This window comes from Heteronotia binoei, chromosome 12, assembly GCF_032191835.1.
Source record: "Heteronotia binoei isolate CCM8104 ecotype False Entrance Well chromosome 12, APGP_CSIRO_Hbin_v1, whole genome shotgun sequence".
NCBI lineage: Eukaryota > Metazoa > Chordata > Lepidosauria > Squamata > Gekkonidae > Heteronotia > Heteronotia binoei.
The window spans coordinates 22765146-22786220 of NC_083234.1; the positions used below are offsets into that span (position 1 = coordinate 22765146).

Here is a 21075-nt window from a genome sequence, read left to right on the forward strand (position 1 = left end):
GTGGTATAAATCCATAGAGTACACTCTCTGAAGCAGCTTTTCTCTGCAGGGGAACTGATCTTTCTCATCTGGAGAGGAATTGTAATGGGACTTTGGCAACCTTATTTACTTGCCATAGGACCGAAGCACCGAGCAGCGCTTAACAGTGCACCAGAAACATTTATGATTCTGCATCCCATCATATAGCTTTTCTTAGAATCAAACTAGATGAGTTGCTGGGTGGGACATCTGTGAAAACAGAATCAAATGACCACAGTTTGGCTTGAGCTTGTGGCAAATGGGAGAAAGCAGACAACCATGAAGACATGTCCGTAGTCGCCCTGCCGTACTGGGCGGCCTCTTCATCAGCCAGGGTGACGGTTCCCTGGTGGTGCAGGTCTTCAGCTGGCTAACATCCCATACTCTTCACCAGTGTTAAGTAGTGAGTTCAGCCAGCATAGTGAATCAGCATCTTTATTAAGTGACTACAAACTACAACCCAGCACTCAGAACATGCAGCCATATATACGGTGAAGCAGAAATCACCCTGTGATTGCACCCTTTTTGGATCCTTCATTAGAATATGCATCCTCAATGGCAGATCGTAGGATCCTCTGATAAAAGGTAAAGGCAGTCCCCTGTGCAAGCACCAGTCGTTTCCGACTCTGGGGTGACGTTGCTTTCACAACGTTTTCACAGCAGACTTTTTGTGGGGTGGTTTGCCATTGCCTTCCCCAGTCATCTACACTTCCCCCCCAGCAAGCTGGGTACTCATTTTACCAACCTTGGAAGGATGGAAGGCTGAGTCAACCTTGAGGCAGCTACCTGAACCCAGCTTCTGCTGGGATTGAACTCAGGTTGTGAACAGAGGGCTTTGACTGCAGTACTGCAGCTTTACCACTCAGCGCCATGGGGCTCTGATACTGCCTTCCAATGGGCCAGTTTGAATTATGCAGCCAATCGGGATGCAGATCTTTGGATCATCTCAGCCTCAAGCTCAGGACACAACAATCAACACTCATCCCATGTCTTTATTTACCCCAGAGAGGAAAAGGTGCAGGCAGCTTCTATTTGATTCTCTGCATTTCCTTTCCAGGTCTGATACTTGCAAATGGGAGGGGAAGCTGATTGGTGAAACCATTTGGGAGTGGAAGAGTTAAATTCCCCCACAGGAATTTGGAACGAAGAGAATGGGATTTTTTACAATTATTTTTGTTGTTGTTACTGATAGAGAAGAGCTTTTTCAAATGATTCAAACATCGCTCACTCATAATCTTTCAGAATGTCATCGGTGCAAGGAATGCATGCAAATAGGTTAGGGCTGCCAACAACCTGGGGGGAAAAAAGAGTCCTGTTGCTTTAACAAAGGCTTCATGCATGGAAATGGAAAGCTGGAGCTTTTCATGGTATGGAGGTAATTTAAATCACCTGGTAAACATCACCTGATCCATTAAACCTCTGTTAAAGGGATAGGGCAGTTTTCCTCCAGGCTACTGGTGGTACTAAGTGCCATCAAGTCATACCTGATTTATGGTGACCCCATAGGGTTTTCAAGGCAAGAGATGTTCAGAGGTGGTTTGCCATTGCCTGCCACTGTGTCACACTCACTGTTAAAGGGAAAGGTAACCCCCTGTGCAAGCACCATTTATTTCCGACTCTGGGGTGACGTTGCATCACAACATTTTCACAGCAGACTTTTTATGGGGTGGTTTGCCATTGCCTTCCCCAGTCCTCTACACTTCCCGCCCCCCCCCCCCCAGCAAGCTGGGTCCTCATTGAACGACCTTGGAAGGATGGAAGGCTGAGTCAACCTCGAGCTGGCTACCTGAACCCACTTGAATTTCAAAAACGGAAACAAATCCACAAAAACTGCAAATAAAGCCTAGCCGTGCCCTTTGACTTTTTCTGATCTTCAACACATTTTTTTTTCCTTTCTTTCTCCGCTGCTCCATACCCGTATCAGTTCCCTTTTCATACTAGCCTGTGGAAATATACGGCTCACTCTTTCAAAGGTTAGCAAGAAGGAAAGAAGCGATCCCGCCCCCCTCTCCCGCTCCATTCCGTATCACTCCAGATAAACTCATGCTGGCATAAGCGTGTATCAAGCACTCTCAAAGCCCGGTACGTATTTTCCACTGATATGATCTATTCATGTAGCCTTTGATTCTAGGGGAAGGCAGCTTTGAAATCTAATCTGAGCATGTGCCTGAGCACTTAGCCCGCAGCACGCTCATCTTCACATGCTCAGAAGCCATCACTGAGCTCTCAGCACCCAAACAGGTGGGATGAGCACACCAAGTCACCGTTCCCAATACTCCAAGTTAGCTCCAAGAACAGTTTTCTGCCCTGACCTGAATCTCACAAGGAGTCTGCTTTCAAAATTTAAGACCCGACCCTAAAGAAACTAGTCTTAGAAGAGACACAGCACTCTCCAAGGTGCGTTGACTTGAAAATAGGACTCACTGAAGTCAGTGGGGCTTACTATCAGGTAAGAAGGGCTCATGAGGAGTGTTTCCTCTATGTTGAGTGAGTAGGTGCTAGCTCACAGTTTTTAGCCTTCTACTCACACATTTTTGTCTCCGCTCAGGAAAAATGGGCCCAAAGCAAACAAATGCAGTAGCTCACAATTTTAATGCTAGTAGCTCACAAAGTAGATTTTTTGCTCACAAGACTCCACAGCTTAGAGGGAGCATTGCTCAAGAGATTGCAGTGTTAAGGGTTCAGAATCAGAAAAGCTGATGGCAATTTGGGGCAGTTGGGAAGTGTCCCAAATCAGGACAGCTCAAAAAGAGCTGTCCTGAAGCCTCCAGATGCTCCTCCACAAGCTGCCCCCATCCTGTCTGTGGCTGGGAGCCTCTGTATGGGAAGGTGCCTCAGAAGTCAGATTCCTCTTTTTTCCCTCTCTCTCTGCAGGTCAAGCACTCATGCACACAAACGCTCTGAATGGTTTTGTAAAAAATAATAATCCAGAAATGGCTTGGGGCAGCTTGGCAGTTTCACACCGCCAAGCTGCCTCACTTGCACCCTTCCCTGTCCAGACAGCAGGGAGGTGAACAGCAGCCAGCTCAAAGATTTGCTACCACTTTGGAAGTGGAAGCTTTTTGGGCCAGTATCAGGAGCCTGGAGGATGGGATGAAAACAGGAGGAGGATGGGTTGCAAATGTTGACATCTGGAAAGACTTTTGGGGTCGATTTCAGAGGCGTCTCTGAGTTGACCCAAAGTGCCAGTCTATAATCACCCTACATGTCCTTTCTCCAAATGCATGAGAGAGCAATCATTTGCTTTGTTTTGGATGTCAACTGGTCCTTGTTTCCTATGGCTCTCTCTCTCTCTCTCTCTCTCTCTCTCTCGGCTTGGCTTCGCGAACGAAGATTTAAGAAGGGTGCAATAGTCCACGTTTGCTGCAGGCTCGCTGGTGGCTGACAAGACCAATGTGGGACAGGCAGGCTATAAAAGAATAAACCTACATGGAAGAAAAGCTCTCTTCCAAGTAAAAAAAGAGAAGTTTTTAACTAGAGAAGTTAAAAAACAGGATCTGTGTGATTAAACTGATGGCTTATTTTAAAAGAAAGCCTTTAAATAATACTGATGTGGGGAGACAAATGGTGAATCTGATGGCAGCTAATTCTGCTTTTCATGATGTCTTAAAAGGAGCAATGAAGTTAAGTATTTTAATCTGCTCATCTCACAGAATTCTGAGCTAAACTACTGTGTTGAGAGCCAGATTAACTATTGGATTTTCTGTTAGGTATTTTAAATTATTTGCAAAAGAAATATAACTATTTTTTTTAAAAAAAGTATATGCCTATATTTTCAATATCTTCCGTACAAACTAGGAAAATGAAACTAATTTTGTCTTCATATAATAAAAGGGCAAGATGACACTCTTTTGCTCATTCATCAGTGAATTTTCACAAAGCTTTATTCTGTGAACTAAGGGGCAGAAGAGATTCAGCCTCAGTGGATCAGAAAATGGGGTTTATTTACCTATTCTTGCATTTTCCAAAACAGAAAAGCGGGGGTATGACTTCCCCAAGTTGTAGAAATGTTCTTGATTGATTACTGCCAACATTCTCACTAGTAGGCATTAGTACTGCTGAATATTTATCATTTCATTTATTTATACTCCACTTCTTGACAATCAGCACATGTAAGAATGCTTCCAAAAATAATTAAGTTATCGACTTGAATCCCAAATGGCACAAGCAGAGCAAGTCGAATTTCTAGACAGCTTCATACACTGTAATCTATTTCTACAAACATGTTTTGGGTAGCGAACTAACTTCCATACTGAACATTCTGGGGTATTTTGGCATGATGAAAAGGTCTCAGAGTCAGCATGCTGCCGTGATTAGAAAGAGCTGGACTGGGATCTGGGAGATTTGGGTTTGAATTCCAACTTGTGCCATGGTGGGGAGAGGGAGAGAGTGGCAAAGTGCCTTTTATCCTCACTAAACCAGTGCCAGATTAAACCCTGTGGAGGCCCCTAGGCAGTCAAAATCTTGGGGGCCCCCTCATAAATAATCTCAGAGCCAGAGCACCCGTCCTGCCGCAGCCTGCAAGCACCTTCTCAAAAGCCCTTTTGACAAAGCTGCAGGGGAGAGGCAGAGAGAGGCAAACTTGGCGCTGCCAGCAGCAGCAGCTGCACCAAGCAAGTCAGGCAGAGAGCAGCTCAGTTGCTGGCTGCTCATGCAGGCTGGGAGGGAAAAATGGGGGGGAGTTGGCCCGGGGCCCCTAAAGGCATGGGAGTCCATAGGTCAGTGCCTACTTGGCTTAATTGTTAATCCGGCCCTGCACCAAACCAGAGTGTCATCCTGCGTTAGAAACCATGCACTGTCCAAAGGGGCACAATGCCTAAATATGTATGTTCAGATCTCAGGTTGATCCACCAGATGAATCTACTATCTATGTATAACGTCTGGCACTATTCCATCATTACACTGTAATGGTTAAGTGCATGGACTCTTATCTGGGAGAACTGGGTTTGATTCTGCAGTGCTCTGCATGCAACTGCTAAAGAGACCTTGGGTCAGTCACAACTCTTTCAGAACTGTTCCTCTCAAGAGCATCTTCTGTCAGAGCTCTCTCAGTGCCACTACCTCACAGGGTGTCTGTTGTGGGTAGGGGAAAGGAAAGGAGATTGAAAGCCGCTCTGAGACTTCTTTGGATAGTGAAGGATGGGGTGTAAATCCAATCTCCTCCTCTCCCTCTCCTCCTCCTCCACAAGGATTGCTTATGGCACAGGAGGTACAGCTAATCTCTGTTCACAAGTTACCCTGAGCACATGCACAATCTACATGCAGCGTACATTTGACTGTTCTGTGTGTGTGTGTTGAGCAGTTCTCATGTCACAGTCAGTGCACGCGCAGCTAAATGTGTGTTGCAAACCCTATATTTATCCAGCTGATAGTGCCCAGTTTCATCAGTAAAGAGAACATGCATAGGCCATTTCTTACAGAGGATGTGTTCATGTACAGGCAGAACATATATGCAGTCACATTAACAGGCAACTGGTGCTCTGGGTGGGTGGACAGTAGGAATGCCAGCATCCAGGTGCGACCTGGGTATACCCCAGAATTACACCTTATCTCCAGACTACAGAGATCAGTTCCTCTGGAGGAAATGGATGCTCTGGCGAATAGGCTCTATGACACTGTACCCCACGGAGACCTCTGTCCTCCACAGGCTCCATCCTCAAATCTCCAGGTATTTCCAACCTGGATCTTGCAAACCTCCCCCCACACACACACACACACACTATTCCATGTCAGTGGCCGGGCTGAGCTTGACAATTCTAGTGGGCAGTTAAGGCATGTTTTTATCTCTTCTCCTCTCTCCACTGGGTATAGGCTTAAGGACAGTTGAACTGGCTCTATACCCGGATTAGACCCATCACCCTATGTGAATTCATGAGCAGAACACAACTGTATAAAATTGATGTCCAAGCTAGCCTGATCTAATCCAATCCTGGAAACTAAGCAGGGCTGGCCCTTGTTAGTACTTGGACGGGAGTCCACTGAGAAAGTCAAGGATTGCTATATGGAGGGGGGCAATAACAGACCACCTCTGAACGTCTCTTGCCTTGAAAACCCAATGGGATTTTAATGTGAGCTGTGACTTGACAGCATTTTCCACCACCACCGTATAGATATACTGTCTCTCCTCTACCAACCTGTCTGGAGTGGATAGATATTTCTGTTTCTGAAATTTCTTCTCCAGCCCCATGAGCTGCAGTTCCGTAAAGATGGTCCGGCTGCGGCGAGGCTTTTTCAAGCGCGGGGTGGGCTGCTCCGTCTCTGATTCGCTGCTCCCGTGAGTTTCACTGGCCTGTGTCTCTGAGCAGTTGCTTCCTGAAGGTGGGTGGGGAGACAGGACTCGAGAAGCGCCTGCTGCGGGGATGAAGTGGGAGACTCCAGAGGGTTGCCTGGTGATGACGGAGATGAGAGGATAGGCCCTCAGAGAAGGGGAACCTGGGAGGCACAAAGCCAGAGAGGAAAAAGGTTATACCACCAGTTTGGACATTGCCTAATATGCAATTGAGTTCCTGCCGGGTTTTCCTACAAAAAAATCCCTGTGTGAAACAATGGTGATGTCAGGGGGTGTGGCCTAATATGCAAATATGGAAGAAACTGGGCTTTTTCTACAAAAAAAGGGTCCCGAAGTAATGTGGGTCCCACACCATTAAGGGCCTTAAAGGTCAACACCAGAACCTTGAACTGGATCCAGTTTTCCACTGGAAGCCAGTGTAGCTCCTGTAGTGCAGGTTGAATGTGTGCTGTGTGCCAGGTCCCTGTGAGGACCCACACGGCTGGATTCTGCATCAGTTGGTGTTACTTGTTGATTTATTTACAAAATATATATCCTGCCTTTTTGCCCAATCAGGGCCACCAAGGCAGCTAACAAGTAAAATATTATAAAACCTCCTTTTAAAAAATTAAAATCAGATCAGTAAAAATACACAGAAGCAGTGATTAAACCATTGGGCAGGGAGGAGGTGTCATTGAAGAAATTTAGATTTTTTTTAAAAAGTCTCTCCGCCCGCCCTCCTCCCCCCGCCCCGAAGACAGGGATGGAAGGGGACAAGCTAATACCCCTGGAGAGGGAAGAAATTCCATAACATCAGCATCACAAAGTGCATAGGACATATGCCCTGCCTTAATGGATCAGGCCAGTGATCCACCTCTTGTTTCTCACAGCTGACAACCAGTTGTCCTGAAGGGTCAGCAAACAAGGCATAGAAGCCAAGTCCCAGCCCACCACAGATATGGCTTCTTTTAAAATACTGACAACCAGGTCAAAATGAGCACAAACCACTCTTGAGTGCTTAGTATTGCTAAGCCTGGGTTACAGACCAATCCTATGCAGGTTTGCTCAGAATCTTATTTATGCCTATTCAGTGGGATTTATTCCCAGAAAAGTTTTCTTAGGATTGCATTGTTAATGTCTTGTCAAATGTAATAGAGCGGAGGGAATGGCTAGTGCTAGAGGTCTATGTTTCTAGTTCCTGGTGAGCCTCTGCCATAAAATATCAATATGTAGTGGTAGAAGGTGCCATCAAGTCACCACTGACTTAGAGCAATCCCACAAGAGTTTTCAAGGTAAGAGGTGAACAGAGGTGGTTTGTCATCGCCTGCCTCTATGTGGCAACCATGGGCTTAAGAACATAAGAACATAAATGAAACCATGTTGGATCAGGACAATGGCCCATCCCGTCCAACACTCTATGTCACACAGTGGCCAAAAAAACAGGTGCCATCAGGAGGTCCATCAGTGGGGCAAGGATACTAGAAGTCCTTCCACTGTTGCCCCTTCCCCAAGCACCAAGAATACAGAGCATCACTGCCCCAGAGAGTTCCACCAATGCCCTTTGGTGGTCTTCCATGCAAGTCCTAACCAGGGCTGACCCTGCTGAGCTTCACAGATCCAAAAAGATCAAGGTAGCCTGGGCCATCCAGATCAAAAGGACATTATATATTTGTAAATATCCATATATAAATACAGATTGACATGCCACTTTCATAATCAGAAAGTCCTCCTCCATTTAGCCACAGAAACTGGTTCTTCCCTCACCCCACGAAAGCTGCAAATTTACATTTAAACAACAACAACAAACGTTATAGCTAAAAAACCGAAACGATTAATGGAGTTGGAGACACAAGTCATTGGCAGGAACCTCAAATGACTCAAGTTCTATTCTGAGTCCTGACTCACTTTGTGACCTTTAACAAGTCAGTCTCTCTCTGTCTCCATCTCCATTTCATTTATTGGCACCCCCCAACCCTAAAAATATTTACTTGGAAGCAAGCCCCATTGATTTCAATAGCACTTCCCTGAAGGGTTTCATGAACCATGTTCTCAGTAATTGCAACAACATACATAGAGCTGGAAGGTACCTCCAGGGTCATCTAGTCCAACCCCCACACAATCCAGGAAATTCACAAATACCTTCCCCCCCCACACACACACACCCAGTGATACCTGCTCCAAACCCAGAAGATGGCAAAAAAAACCCTCAAAACCCTCCAGGATCCCTGGTCAAACTGGCCTGTGGAAAAATGGCTGCCTGACCCCTAAGTGGTGATCAACATTTCCCTGGGCGTGTAAGAAAGGGCCACGAGAACTAAAAACTGATGCATCCCTTCCTGCCCTCCTCCTCATGGTCTGCCTAAGTTCACAGAATCAGCACTGATGTCAGATGGCCATCTAGCCTCTGTTTTAAAACCTCCAAAGAAAGAGAACTCACCACCTCCCAAGGAAGCCTGTTCCACTGAAGAACTGCTCTGTCAGTAAGTTCTTCCTAATGTTTGGTTGAAAACTCTTCTGATTTAATTTCAACCTGTTGGTTCTTGTCTAACCTTCTGGGGCCATAGACGACAACTCCACATCATCCTCTATATTACTAGAAGATGGTGATCATATCACATGGAACAGAATAAAATAATAAGTGATCATATCACATGGCGATCATATCGCATGGATCAGAATAAATTAATAAGACACCATCGGGGAGTCTATAAGATGTTTTAGCTTGAATGTTTTTATTATTTTAAAAGTATGTACTTTGTATTCTGATGTGCATTGCCCAGAGCCCAATGTGAGCTGGGATGGGGTGATTAATTAAGTCTAATAAATAGATAAATAGTAAGTAGGCCAGTATTATTTATCCCCACATTTACAGATAAAGAGCTGAGAATAGGAGGAGGGGGGCGGAATTGCCTTAAAACCTTGAAATAAAGTCAAGGCTAAGATTTGATCTGAAAACTTCACCGTTCCACTGCAAGAACCAAAGCAGTGTGTGTAGAGGTTAAGGGTTGGTCTACAGCTGGAGAGAGCTGGATTCAGATTCTCAGTCTGTTCTGAAGCAACCTGTGGCCAGTCTTGGGCTCATATTTCCCAGTCTTTCTCTCTCTTTCTCGGGACCGGTCCACATGTTACAAAGTCCTTGTGCCCTCCCCAAGTCTGCTCAAGATATGTTCTCTGGGTATTCTGTGGTTATTTCCTGACCTCCCCTAAAAAAAATACCTTTTGCCTCATTGGGAAACTTCTTGCCACTAGGGTTGACAATCTCCAGTTGGAGTTTAGAGATCTCCTGGAATTGCAACTGAACTACCAAGGGGTCACTTCCCCAGAAGAAAATGGCAGCTTTGGTCTCTCTGGCATTATTTCCCACTGAGGCCCCTCTCCTCCCTTGGGAGATCCCCTGACTTCCCCAGGCTCCACTCCTAAAACATCAGGAATCTCCCAAACCCAGAGTTGGTAAACCTGCACATAGGGTTGCCAGCCTCCATGTGGAGCCTGGAAATCTCCTGCTTTCACAACTGTTCTCCAGCTGGCAGAGATCAGCTCCCCTGGAGGAAATGGCTGCTTTGGAGGGTGGACTCTATGGCATTGTACCATGCTGAGGCCCCTCGCCTCCCCAAACCCTGCCCTCTCCCAGCTCCACCCTCAAAGTCTCCAGGTATTTTCCAGCACAGACCTGGCATCCTACCGACACATTGCCCATCAATACAAGTAAGTTTCCCTAACAGGACACATAGCAGCTCCCTGGGTCAATTTCAGGTCTAGAAAACCATACAGGGTGATGGCTTAAGCTCCCTCACCATGCATACCACACCCCCAGCCCAAGTCAGGACCCCACATGCCTGGGAATTCACTTCTAAGTGGAGAACTCCAAGCACACATTTTTTGTGGGGAGGGGAACCACAAGGACTTTATAACAAGGGGCTTGGCTCAGTGGTAGAGTACCAGCTGGCTTGCAAAATGGTCCCTTGGTTGATAGTCTGATTCAGTATAAGGCAGCTTCATGTGTTCATATGAACTACCTCTCAAGGTAGTTGTAAGGAGAAAATGCGCCAATTATGTATAGTTCTTCAAGGGAGGGATTCAAAAGATAGCATTTGATAGTTTGCCACAACTCATTCACATGCTCCATTTCCTCTGCATCCATTAGCATGCTTTGAAAATGACTCAGAGTAGAAACAAACAAAAACACAGTTTGGCTGATCCTATTTTCAATCCATTTTTTTTTTTAAATCCTCAAGCAAAGTCTTAGCTCAGGCATAGTCCAGTCCAGGATAGCAACAGATTCTCCTTTGCAAAGTATATGGGTGAAGACTTCTCAACAGAACGGATAAAAGGAAGTACTTCTTCACCCCAAGGGTGATTAATGTGGAATTCACTGCAACAGGAGGTGGCAGCAGCTACAAGCATAGCCAGCTTCAAGAGGGGATTGGGTCAAAATATGGAGCAGAGGTCCATCAGTGGCTATTAGCCACAGCATATTGTTGGAACTGTATGGGACAGTGATGCTCTGTATTCTTGGTGCTTGGGGGACACAGAGTGGAAGGGCTTCTAGCCCCACTTGTGAATCTCCTGATGGCACTTGGGTTGTTGTTGTTTTTTGGCCACTGTGTGATACAGTGTTGGACTGGAGGGGCCATTGGCCTGATCCAACATGGCTTCTCTTCTGTTCTTATGTGACACAGAGTGTTGGACTGGATGGGCCACTGGCCTGATCCAACAGGGCTTCTCTTATGTTCTTATGTGACACAGAGTGTTGGACTGGAGGGGCCATTGGCCTGATCCAACATGGCTTCTCTTCTGTTCTTATGTGACACAGAGTGTTGGACTGGATGGGCCACTGGCCTGATCCAACAGGGCTTCTCTTCTGTTCTTATGTGACACAGAGTGTTGGACTGGATGGGCCACTGGCCTGATCCAACAGGGCTTCTCTTATGTTCTTATGTGACACAGAGTGTTGGACTGGATGGGCCACTGGCCTGATCCAACAGGGCTTCTGTTATGTTCTTATGTGACGCAGAGTGTTGGACTGGATGAGCCACTGGCCTGATCCAACAGGGCTTCTCTTATGTTCTTATGTGACGCAGAGTGTTGGACTGGATGGGCCATTGGCCTGATCCAACATGGCTTCTGTTATGTTCTTATGTGACACAGAATGTTGGACTGGATGGGCCACTGGCCTGATCCAACAGGGCTTCTCTTCTGTTCTTATGTGACACAGAGTGTTGGACTGGATGGGCCACTGGCCTGATCCAACAGGGCTTCTCTTATGTTCTTATGTGACACAGAGTGTTGGACTGGAGGGGCCACTGGCCTGATCCAACAGGGCTTCTCTTATGTTCTTATGTGACACAGAGTGTTGGACTGGATGGGCCACTGGCCTGATCCAACAGGGCTTCTCTTATGTTCTTATGTGACACAGAGTGTTGGACTGGATGGGCCATTGGCCTGATCCAACATGGCTTCTCTTATGTTCTTAACATGTTGATAAACTCTGAATCATCTGCCAGCTTTATATCGCACCAATTAGCCATAAAATCTGTTGAGTTTTTGGTTTTTTTAAAAAATAAAAACTTTTCAAGATTATTGGACAGGACACGATAGACATACAGTCTTCTAGCAGATCGCATTTCAGCTGTTTTAATTAAAATTAAATACTTCAAACAAATCCCTTTTCTCTTTCTCCTCCCCCCCCCCCATCTTTCCCCCGTCTTCAGAGCTCAACCCGGATCCACATGGCAGATGTTATAACAAGGGGAAAGGAGAGACAAGAAGGGGAAAACCAGGGCAAGCTCTAATTAATTGCACTGTCTGGATGCCAGGAACAGCAGGACAGTTCTTCCTCCCAGGCAAAAAAAAAAAACCTTAGCTAAATCTCTTTTGGAATAAAAAGAAAAAAGGAAGGAAAGATTTATGGATCAGCTCCTTCTTGGCACATTCAGCTCTGCTTGGAGGCAGAGCGAGATCTTTGCCGAGAACACTGTGCAAACGTGCAAGGTAAATAACAGAAGAAAATGGATGAGCCCTGCGATGTGAGAAGATCCATAAATCTGCTGGCTTGGGACTGCCAAAACAAAAAAAGAGAAACCAAAGAAGGTTTAATCCCCTCTCCAGTTTGACCTGGAGCAGGAAGGGAAATGGATCTCCAGTGAGCTCTTTGAATGTGCCCCTCCACTACTTTCTCTGCATATGGTGGATCTGGAATATAATTGAGCGCTGAATGGTGGAAATTAGTCTGGTCCATCAACCAGTGCTGTCAAATTTTAGTTTGAATGTTTGAAAGGTTATTAGCATGAAGCTGCTTTATGCAGGGTGATGTGATGTCATCCTAACAACTATTTAAATATGAGAAAGCAAATAAAAGAGATCCCCCTATTCACACCTGTCTTTCTAATGGGGTTGCCAGCTCTGGGTTGGCAAATACCTGGAGGTTTTGGGTGTGGAGCCTAAGCAGGGCAGGGTTTGGGAATGGGAGGGACTTCGATGGTGTTTAATGCCATAGAGCCTAACTTCCAAAGCGGCCATTTTCTCAAGATGAACTGATCTCTGTCGGCTTCAGTATAAGGCAGCTTCAAATGTTCATATGAACATATGAAGATCAGTTATAATCCCAGGAGATCTCCAGCCACCATCTAGAGGCTCAACTAGAAAAACGATACAAAGAGGAAGCTGTGTGAAAAACAGAAGCAAAGCTCACAGCAAAATACTGTAAAACATATAATCTATTTTCACCTAAGTATACAATAAAATGGTATTCTTACAAAAATATATATCAACATAAACTGTATAAGAACAGCCTAGGAACACTCTATGCAGACTTGAAAAATGACGTTCACTTATATGGAATTCACATTTTACAGTATAAACATTATCTTATGATCGGAAATCCAAAGTCCACGGAGCAGCTGATTGTAACACACGCGTTCCTCTTTCTCCTTGATCATGTGAAAATCAAAGGAAACCAGTCTTATTTTACAGCATTTTGCCGTGAGCTTTGCTTCTACCACCCAGAGGCTGGCAAGCAACCCTATCTAATCCAGATGGCCCAGGCACATGCTGATCTCATCAGATCGCAGAAACTAAACAGGATCGGACCTGTTTAATGCTTGGACAGAAGACCACTAAGGAGATCTGTAGGGTTGCTGTGCGGAGGCAGGCAATGGCAAACCATCTCTGAATGTCTCTTGCCTTGAAAACCCCATAAGTCAGCTGGGCCTTGTCAGTGCTTTATGTCACCGTCACCAATCGTGCCTATCTTTCTAGACAAGGCAGGCTTCACGCTGTTTTTCAGGGAGCTTTGTTAGAAGGATACAGCCAAAGGAACTGCCACCATTATCAGATGTAATTTTCGTTATCGACTTATAACTGCAACGAACAGACCGGAGGCAGCCCCAGATCTTCTAGCTGCAGACTTCAAACAAAGCTGCCGGAGCTCAACCAATTGCCCCGCCTGCCCTCAAGTGCCTTCCGTCTCTCCTTAGCAGAGGAAACAAACAACTTGGGAAAACTATTTTGAGTCCTTCCTTGTGAGCAGAGAACAGAACTTTAATCACTAACTAAGCTGCTGCGATGATGATGATTATAATCACAACCCAGCAATTATGGAACACCATTTCATTTTCAAATTGTTTCGGGAATAATTAACCAGGACTAATTAAGCAAGTCCTGATCGATAAAGGAGAGGAGGCCAGCTCTGTTTGCTTTTCCATCGGCTAGCTGCAGTACCAAACCACCAAATTCTCCAGTTCATGATTTCTAATATTTTCAACATCAGAATATTCGGTTTAATTGCACCACCCTAAGTGGTAGCAAAGCCTATCCTTATAAGGATCCCGTCAACTCAACATTATGGTATAATTTGGATATAATAATAGTAATTAATACATTTGACTGCATTGCAGAGCTCCCTTGCCCCAAGGCCTTTGGAGGCCTCGGCAAAGACTAATCAGGAAGATAATTAACACTTACTTATGAAGCCTCTTTACTGCTATTTACATCGTCAAGAACAACTGACAGTAACTAATTAGCTCCTAAATATGTGACAATCTGTAACCCCTCAAAAAGCAAGAGGATTCAGTTTAGTAAGGGCAGCTTGCTTGGCTTCCTTGAAGAAATGCACATAGCCCTCAGTGCAAAAGTAATTTATAAACACAATTTAAAATTCACTCTGCAAACTGCTGCCTGTGGCTTGGAACTCAGTAATGTTTTCTGGTGCAAGGCCTATCGTAATGGAAATGCAAGAAGAAAATGTTCTGTACTAATGAACATCTAAGACAGGGATCTCCAGCATTTAAGAGACTGTGGGCACCTTTAGAATTCAAATACAGGATGGTGGTTACAACCCCAAAATGGCTGCCATGGGAGGTGGGGCCAGCCACAAAATGGCCACTGCAGGAGGAAACCCAAGTGCAGGGGATGAGTAGAATTTTTTTTAAAAAGACATTGGGAAAGAGAAGTGTGCAAGAGAATAAAATCAACACTCTTTTGACAGCCGGCATCAAAATAATGTCATTTCAATTTGCACAGCCAATCTGATCTCCAGTGGCCAGTTGGAAGCCCTGATTGGAAAGAGCTCCACTTCACCCCACCCGTTTTCTAAAACTGCTCAGCGAGCACCAGAAAAGGTGCTGGCAGACATTGAGGATCCCGATCTAAGAGCTTGATTAGCAGAAACCAGTAAGTTTGCCAGCTTTTCAGCCAGCCCTTCCACGTGTATAGCCATTGGATAAATTTGCAGCTAACTGCAAGCAAGGATGTTTCACTCCATGCTATGAATAGCTTGAGCTGTGGATTGGAGGGGAGAGGTCATAATTCAGTAGGAAAGCACATGCTTTGCATACAAAAGGCCTACATGCAAAAGGTCTACATGGACCACTGATCTGACATGTATGAAGCAGGTTTATATGTTTGTATGATTTTCACCTATGAAAGACTGGCAAACCTCGTGTAACGTACTCGAGGCGGAGACGAGAGTAGGGCAACATGGTTTATTAGGAGCACGTTGCAAGAGAGGGAACACGCGGGCCGGGTCCCGCTTATGTACAATCCCGGGCACAGCCTACTGGGTTGGTTGGGCCAATCCAGCCCCGTTGAACTTCCCGCCACAGCTGGAGATAGGCGGGGACAGGCTCCCGGCGCTGGGGCTCCTGGGACTGCCCAGTTGCCCCCCCCCGTCGGGTCGCATGACATTTCTGGATACACTACACCCCTCCCCCCCTGGTTAATGTACAAAGTCCTGTAAGTATGCGGGGGGCCGGCGCTCACGAGTGGACCGTCTGGGGGGTCCCGGTGGCGGCGGCGCGGCCGCCGAGGATGGTGCCTCGGTAGGTCCTGGAGTGGACGGGGGCGGCCCGTCCGGTTCAGCGGATCCCTCGGTTTCGGTCGGTTCCGGTACCTCCGGCGCCCGCATCACGGATGTTGGGATCGCGTCATCTGGGCGGTCTCCGTTAGGCTCCTCGCTGGATATAGCCTCGTCCGTGTCTGTGGGGGCCTCCGGAAGGGTGCGGCGCCTCAACTGATCAATGTGCCGCCGTAGTACCTGGCCCCCCTCCGTTGATATGTCGTAGTGGCGGGACCCGGTTACCCTCAGTACCCGCCCCGCCACCCAATCGGGGCCCCTTGCATAGTTTCGGGCGAAAACTGGGTCGCCCGCGAAGAAGCCCCGGGCGGCGTCTCGGACTTCGGGGCTCCCGCGGGTGTCTGAAGCTCGGTCGGGATGCAGCCGGTCCAGCCGGGTTATGAGTTTGCGTCCCATGAGGAGCTCAGCCGGGCTGACTCCTGTGACCGGGTTGGGGGTGATCCGATTATCGAAGAGGAACGCGGCCAGCCTGTGGTCCCAGTCCCCCTGTACAATTCGGCCGAGGGCCTCCTTTGTTGTGCGGACCATCCGCTCCGCCTGGCCGTTGGTGGCCGGATGGAAGGGAGCCGACCTTATGTGCCTGATCAGATATCTTTGCAGGAACGCCTGGAAGTCGGCTGAGGTGAAGGCGGCCCCGTTATCAGAGACTATGGTGTCCGGGATGCCATGTGTGCATAGGACCCTGCGCAGAGCTCTGATCGCGGCTGTGGACGAGGTGGACCCTACGGGGATGACCTCCAGCCATTTGGTGTAGGAGTCCACCATTATGATGAAGGTCTGCCCCTGGAATGGGCCCGCAAAGTCGATATGGAGTCTCGACCATGGTTTCCGGGTGGACTCCCACCTAGTGACGGGGGCGCTGGGCGGCTCGGGCCGGGATTCCTGGCAGGTCTGGCACCCGCGGACCCAGCCCTCGATCTCCCCGTCCATTCCCGGCCACCAGACGTAGCTCCTGGCCAGAGCCTTCATTCGCACTATGCCGGGATGCGTCTCGTGTAGGGATTCTAGAACACGCTTTTGGAGCGGAGGTGGAATCACTACCCTACTGCCCCAAAGTATGCAGCCCTTGTGTGCGGCTAATTCCTCCCTCCTCGCCTTGTAAGGCTTGAATTCTTCCCCCATGTTTCCCTCTGGCCACCCCCTCACCACCCAGTCGAGCACCCGTGCCAGTGTCTTGTGTTTCTGGGTGGCCTTGGCCACCTCCGTTGCGTGGAGGGGCGGCTCTGGGAGGCTCTCTATCATCATGACCTGGTGTGCGGGTGCGGGGTCCGGACCCGTCTCCGGAAGCGGCAAACGGCTAAGCGCATCCGCGTGTCCCATAGCCTTGCCGGCCCTATGAACCAGTGTGCACGTGTATGAGTTGAGGAATTGGTTCCACCTCAACACGCGCTGTGAGAGTATTTGGGGGGTTTGTCGGTCTGGGGCCAGTAGACCTAAGAGGGGCTTGTGGTCCGTGGCAATGGTGAACCTTCTCCCATATAGATACTCATGGAACTTTCGGACCCCTGCCACGATTGCCAGGGCCTCTTTATCTATCTGCGCGTAGTTGCGCTCGGCTGAAGTGAGCGTGCGGGAGTAATATGCGACCGGTACCTCCCTCCCGTCCGGAAGCTGGTGCCCCAGGACTGCTCCCACCCCATACGGCGACGCATCGCAGGCCAGGATGACGGGGAGGGCCTCGTCAAAATGGTGGAGCACCGCATTGGACACCAGGACGTCCTTGACCGCCTGAAACGCCGCGGCCTGTCGTTTGCCCCAAACCCAAGGGGCTTTTTTGTCCAGCAGCCGGTGAAGGGGCTCCGCCAGGGCTGCCTTGTGGGGGAGGAAGGAGTGGTAAAAGTTGAGCACCCCCAAGAAGCTTTGGAGCTCCGCTTTACAAGTGGGAGCCGGGGCTTGCACGATGGCTCGGGTCTTTTCTTCCGTGGGGTGGATTCCTGCTGCGTCAACGGCGAACCCCAGAAACTCCACCCGTGGAACCCCCAGCAAGCATTTCTCTCTCTTGACCTTGAGCCCCGCTGCCTGGAACCGGCGGAGCACCTCTCGAAGGCGGTTGCCGAATTCATCGGGGTCCGGGGCGGCGACTAAAACGTCGTCGAAAAACGGCTGGACTCCTGGGATCCCTTTAAGGAGAGCGTCCATTAGGCTCTGGAAAATCCCCGGAGCGACGCTAACCCCAAACTGAAGCCTCTTTACCCGGAAAGCCCCCCTGTGGGTCACGATCGTTTGGGCCTCCGCCGTCTTATTGTCTACTGGGAGCTGCTGGTAGGCCTGGGCCAGGTCTAGCTTCCCAAATATCCTAGCCCCCGCTAGGGCGGCCAGGACATGGCTCACCACCGGCACTGGATAGGGGTTGTCCTGTAGTGCCTTGTTTATGGTGCATTTATAATCGGCACAGATCCGCACCTCCCCGTTTGGCTTGATGGGGGTAACGATGGGGGTTTCCCAGGTGGCGTAGTCCACCGGCTCCAGGACGCCTTGTGCCGTGAGGCGGTCTAACTCTGCCTCGATCTTAGGTTTCAAGGCGAACGGAACCCTCCTGGCCTTGAGCCGAATCGGTCTGACCGTGGGGTCTAGGGGCAGGGAGATGGGCGGCCCCCGGTAGCTCCCTAGGGACCCATCGAATACCTCGGGGAATTCCTTGCAAATCTCCCCGAACCCCCGGGGCGTTATGGTCTGGCCCACCCCCTCCACGCGGATTCCCAAGGGTTTGAACCAGGCCAGACCTAGCAGGGTGGCCAGCTGGCGCTTAACCACCAGGATGTCCAGCGGGCCGTGGAAGGACCCCCGCTCGACTTGTACCCGCGCCCACCCCGCAATTTGCACCGGGTTCTTCTGGAAGTCCCGGAGTATGAAGTCTGCCGGCCGAAGTTGCAGCCGCTGGCGGGGACACAGTTCTCTTAGGGTTTCTTCCGCAATAAGGGAAATGGAGGACCCTGAGTCCACCTCCATTTGGCAGGGGTTCCCCTCTATAAGGACCGCCACTTTGATTTTATCGGGGGAATCGTGGGGCAAGTTCAGTACCTGTAGGGACGTGGAGTCTACCGCGTGGGACTCTGCGGACTCGTGGTACGTGGTCGGCTTCCTGCGGTTGGGCTTGGCTCTGCAAGCCCTGGCAATGTGGCCGGTCTTTCCGCAGCTCCTGCAGTCCCAGGTCCGGTATTGGCAGTCTCTCCGCTCGTGGGGGCCGCCGCAGCTGGCGCACTTGGTGGCCGGGGCTCTCTCCGACGCTGGTGGTCGGTCGGTCGCTCGGGGGCGTTGGGTCGCTCTGTTGGGTGGCCCGGCTGGGCGGCGTAGCTGATGGGCTTCCTCCTCCTCGGGGCCGTCTTGGTCCAGCTCTCCGTGGTGGGCAGCTTCCATCTTGGCCCGGGGAAACGTTCGTGCGGTTCGTTCCCATGCCACCGCTTCGCTGAAGGCGGCCTGGAGAGTAAGCTCTTCTTTGGCGAAGAGCTTCTGCTGGAGCCTCTCGTTGCGGAGGCCCCACGTGAATCTGTCCGCCAGGGCTTCCTCCAGTTGGGGGAGGTTGCAGTTCCCGGCGAGTTTGCGGAGGGCCGCCAGGTAGTCTGTGGCGGACTCGCCCGCGATCTGGTCCCGTTTGTGGAACAGGAACCTGCGAGCCACCCGCGAAGGCTGTGGTGAGAAGTGTCCCGTGAGGAGTCGGATGATCTCGTCGTAGGATTTCTCTGCCAGACGGGCGGGTGCCGAGAGACCCTTGGCGATCTCGAACGTGGCAGGCCCGCAGACGCTCATGAGAACGTCCCTCTTTGCTCCGGCGTCAGTGATCTTGTTGGCCCGGAGGTAGAACTCGACCCGCTCCGCGTAGGACTCCCATCCTTCTGGATTGGTTGGGTCGAAGGGCTCGAGGTAGCCGGTGATTCCGCCTTGGTTGGCCATGATGGCGGCGACAGTCGCTTGTTGCCCAGATCTCCGTCGTAGCCGCTGAGGCTAGTATCCCATCCTCGTCGCCAGTGTAACGTACTCGAGGCGGAGACGAGAGTAGGGCAACATGGTTTATTAGGAGCACGTTGCAAGAGAGGGAACACGCGGGCCGGGTCCCGCTTATGTACAATCCCGGGCACAGCCTACTGGGTTGGTTGGGCCAATCCAGCCCCGTTGAACTTCCCGCCACAGCTGGAGATAGGCGGGGACAGGCTCCCGGCGCTGGGGCTCCTGGGACTGCCCAGTTGCCCCCCCCGTCGGGTCGCATGACATTTCTGGATACACTACACCTCGGACACAGGTTGGCATAGGATGAGGGGGAGGAATTAGCGAGGAGATGGAGACAAGCACTTCAAACTTCATAGAAGATAAATGCAAGTTAAAATGAACTTGTCATTCAAGGGAAATCTTCAAGGTGACTCTGAGGGTCTTCAGGAAAAGTTCAGAAACGCAGCACCACTTAAGGGTACCCCTTCCTGAAGTTCTCCAATATCTCTCCAAATCTTGTCTCTCTGTACAGGAACATTCCAACCACAGCTAGGTGGGTCATTACCAAAGTTTTCCTGATATCAGCCATATCTATTCCATTCAGTTCAATTCATCTACACTTAATGCATACCAATGTAAAATGACTGTATGTCCTGTTTGAAATGAATTGTTGAGGAACAGTAACTTGTGTACTTATCAAAGGACAGTAACTCCAGACTAACACAGAAAATGAAAGGTTCTAGTTTACTTTTTACTGTGCACACAACTTCTGAGAAGAATGTAAAACAAACGGAGGGACTGTGCTGGCTTCTCTTCCTTTGTCACAGCTTCACAGACTCACTGCGAACAGCCACATGGCTCCGCCGGCTCACCCCATCCCCCCATTCAGCCTTGCTTCTACTGAGATTTAAAGGCACACACACCTTCCTAGTTTCCAAGCTTCATCTAAGCTTCCAAACTCATTCTAAACTTTCCAAATATAATTTTTATTTTACAAAAACTAAATGATAAAAAACAAAGTACAATAACGTCTTTACATACGAAGAGCAAGTAATAAATAAACCATTACAAATAATCAACAAAACAGTACAATGTCTTATTTCAATCAAAGCTCAGTATTTTGTGTCAAATTTAGGTAAGTTTGCTCAACAATGAATAACAACATCTATGCACGTTCTAAGGTAAGTGTATTACCCCCTTCCCTTTTTTTCCTTTTTAAAAAAAGTACAACAAAGATTTGTAATATCCATTAGCTGGTAATACACCCTGTTGAAATAAATAGTCTGTGCTTGGGTGCCAAATGGTGACAATAAAAACCTCTTGTTGCTTTACTCATTGAGTCATATAAGGGTTTTCCGCTATTCTCTCTAGAATAAAATGATCCCACATTTTTTTACCCCATTGTTGTAAAGTTGGGGTTGTTTTATTTTTTTTTTCATTAAAAGGCAAGTAAAGTTCTAGCAACTGATATTAACTGCTCTTCCTATAAGGATGCCAAAGAATTTGATTAGAA

At 48.6% G+C, this 21075-nt stretch overlaps 1 protein-coding gene across 1 annotated transcript in view; it reads right to left on the minus strand.

The window, feature by feature from the left end:
- The window catches only part of BARX2 (BARX homeobox 2), a 66164-nt gene that overhangs the window by 10614 nt on the left and 34475 nt on the right, over positions 1 to 21075 (minus strand). The window contains exon 2 of the mRNA XM_060251496.1: positions 6153 to 6450. Coding sequence (XP_060107479.1) covers positions 6153 to 6450 — 298 coding nt within the window. The remainder of the gene's footprint in view (positions 1 to 6152; positions 6451 to 21075) is intronic.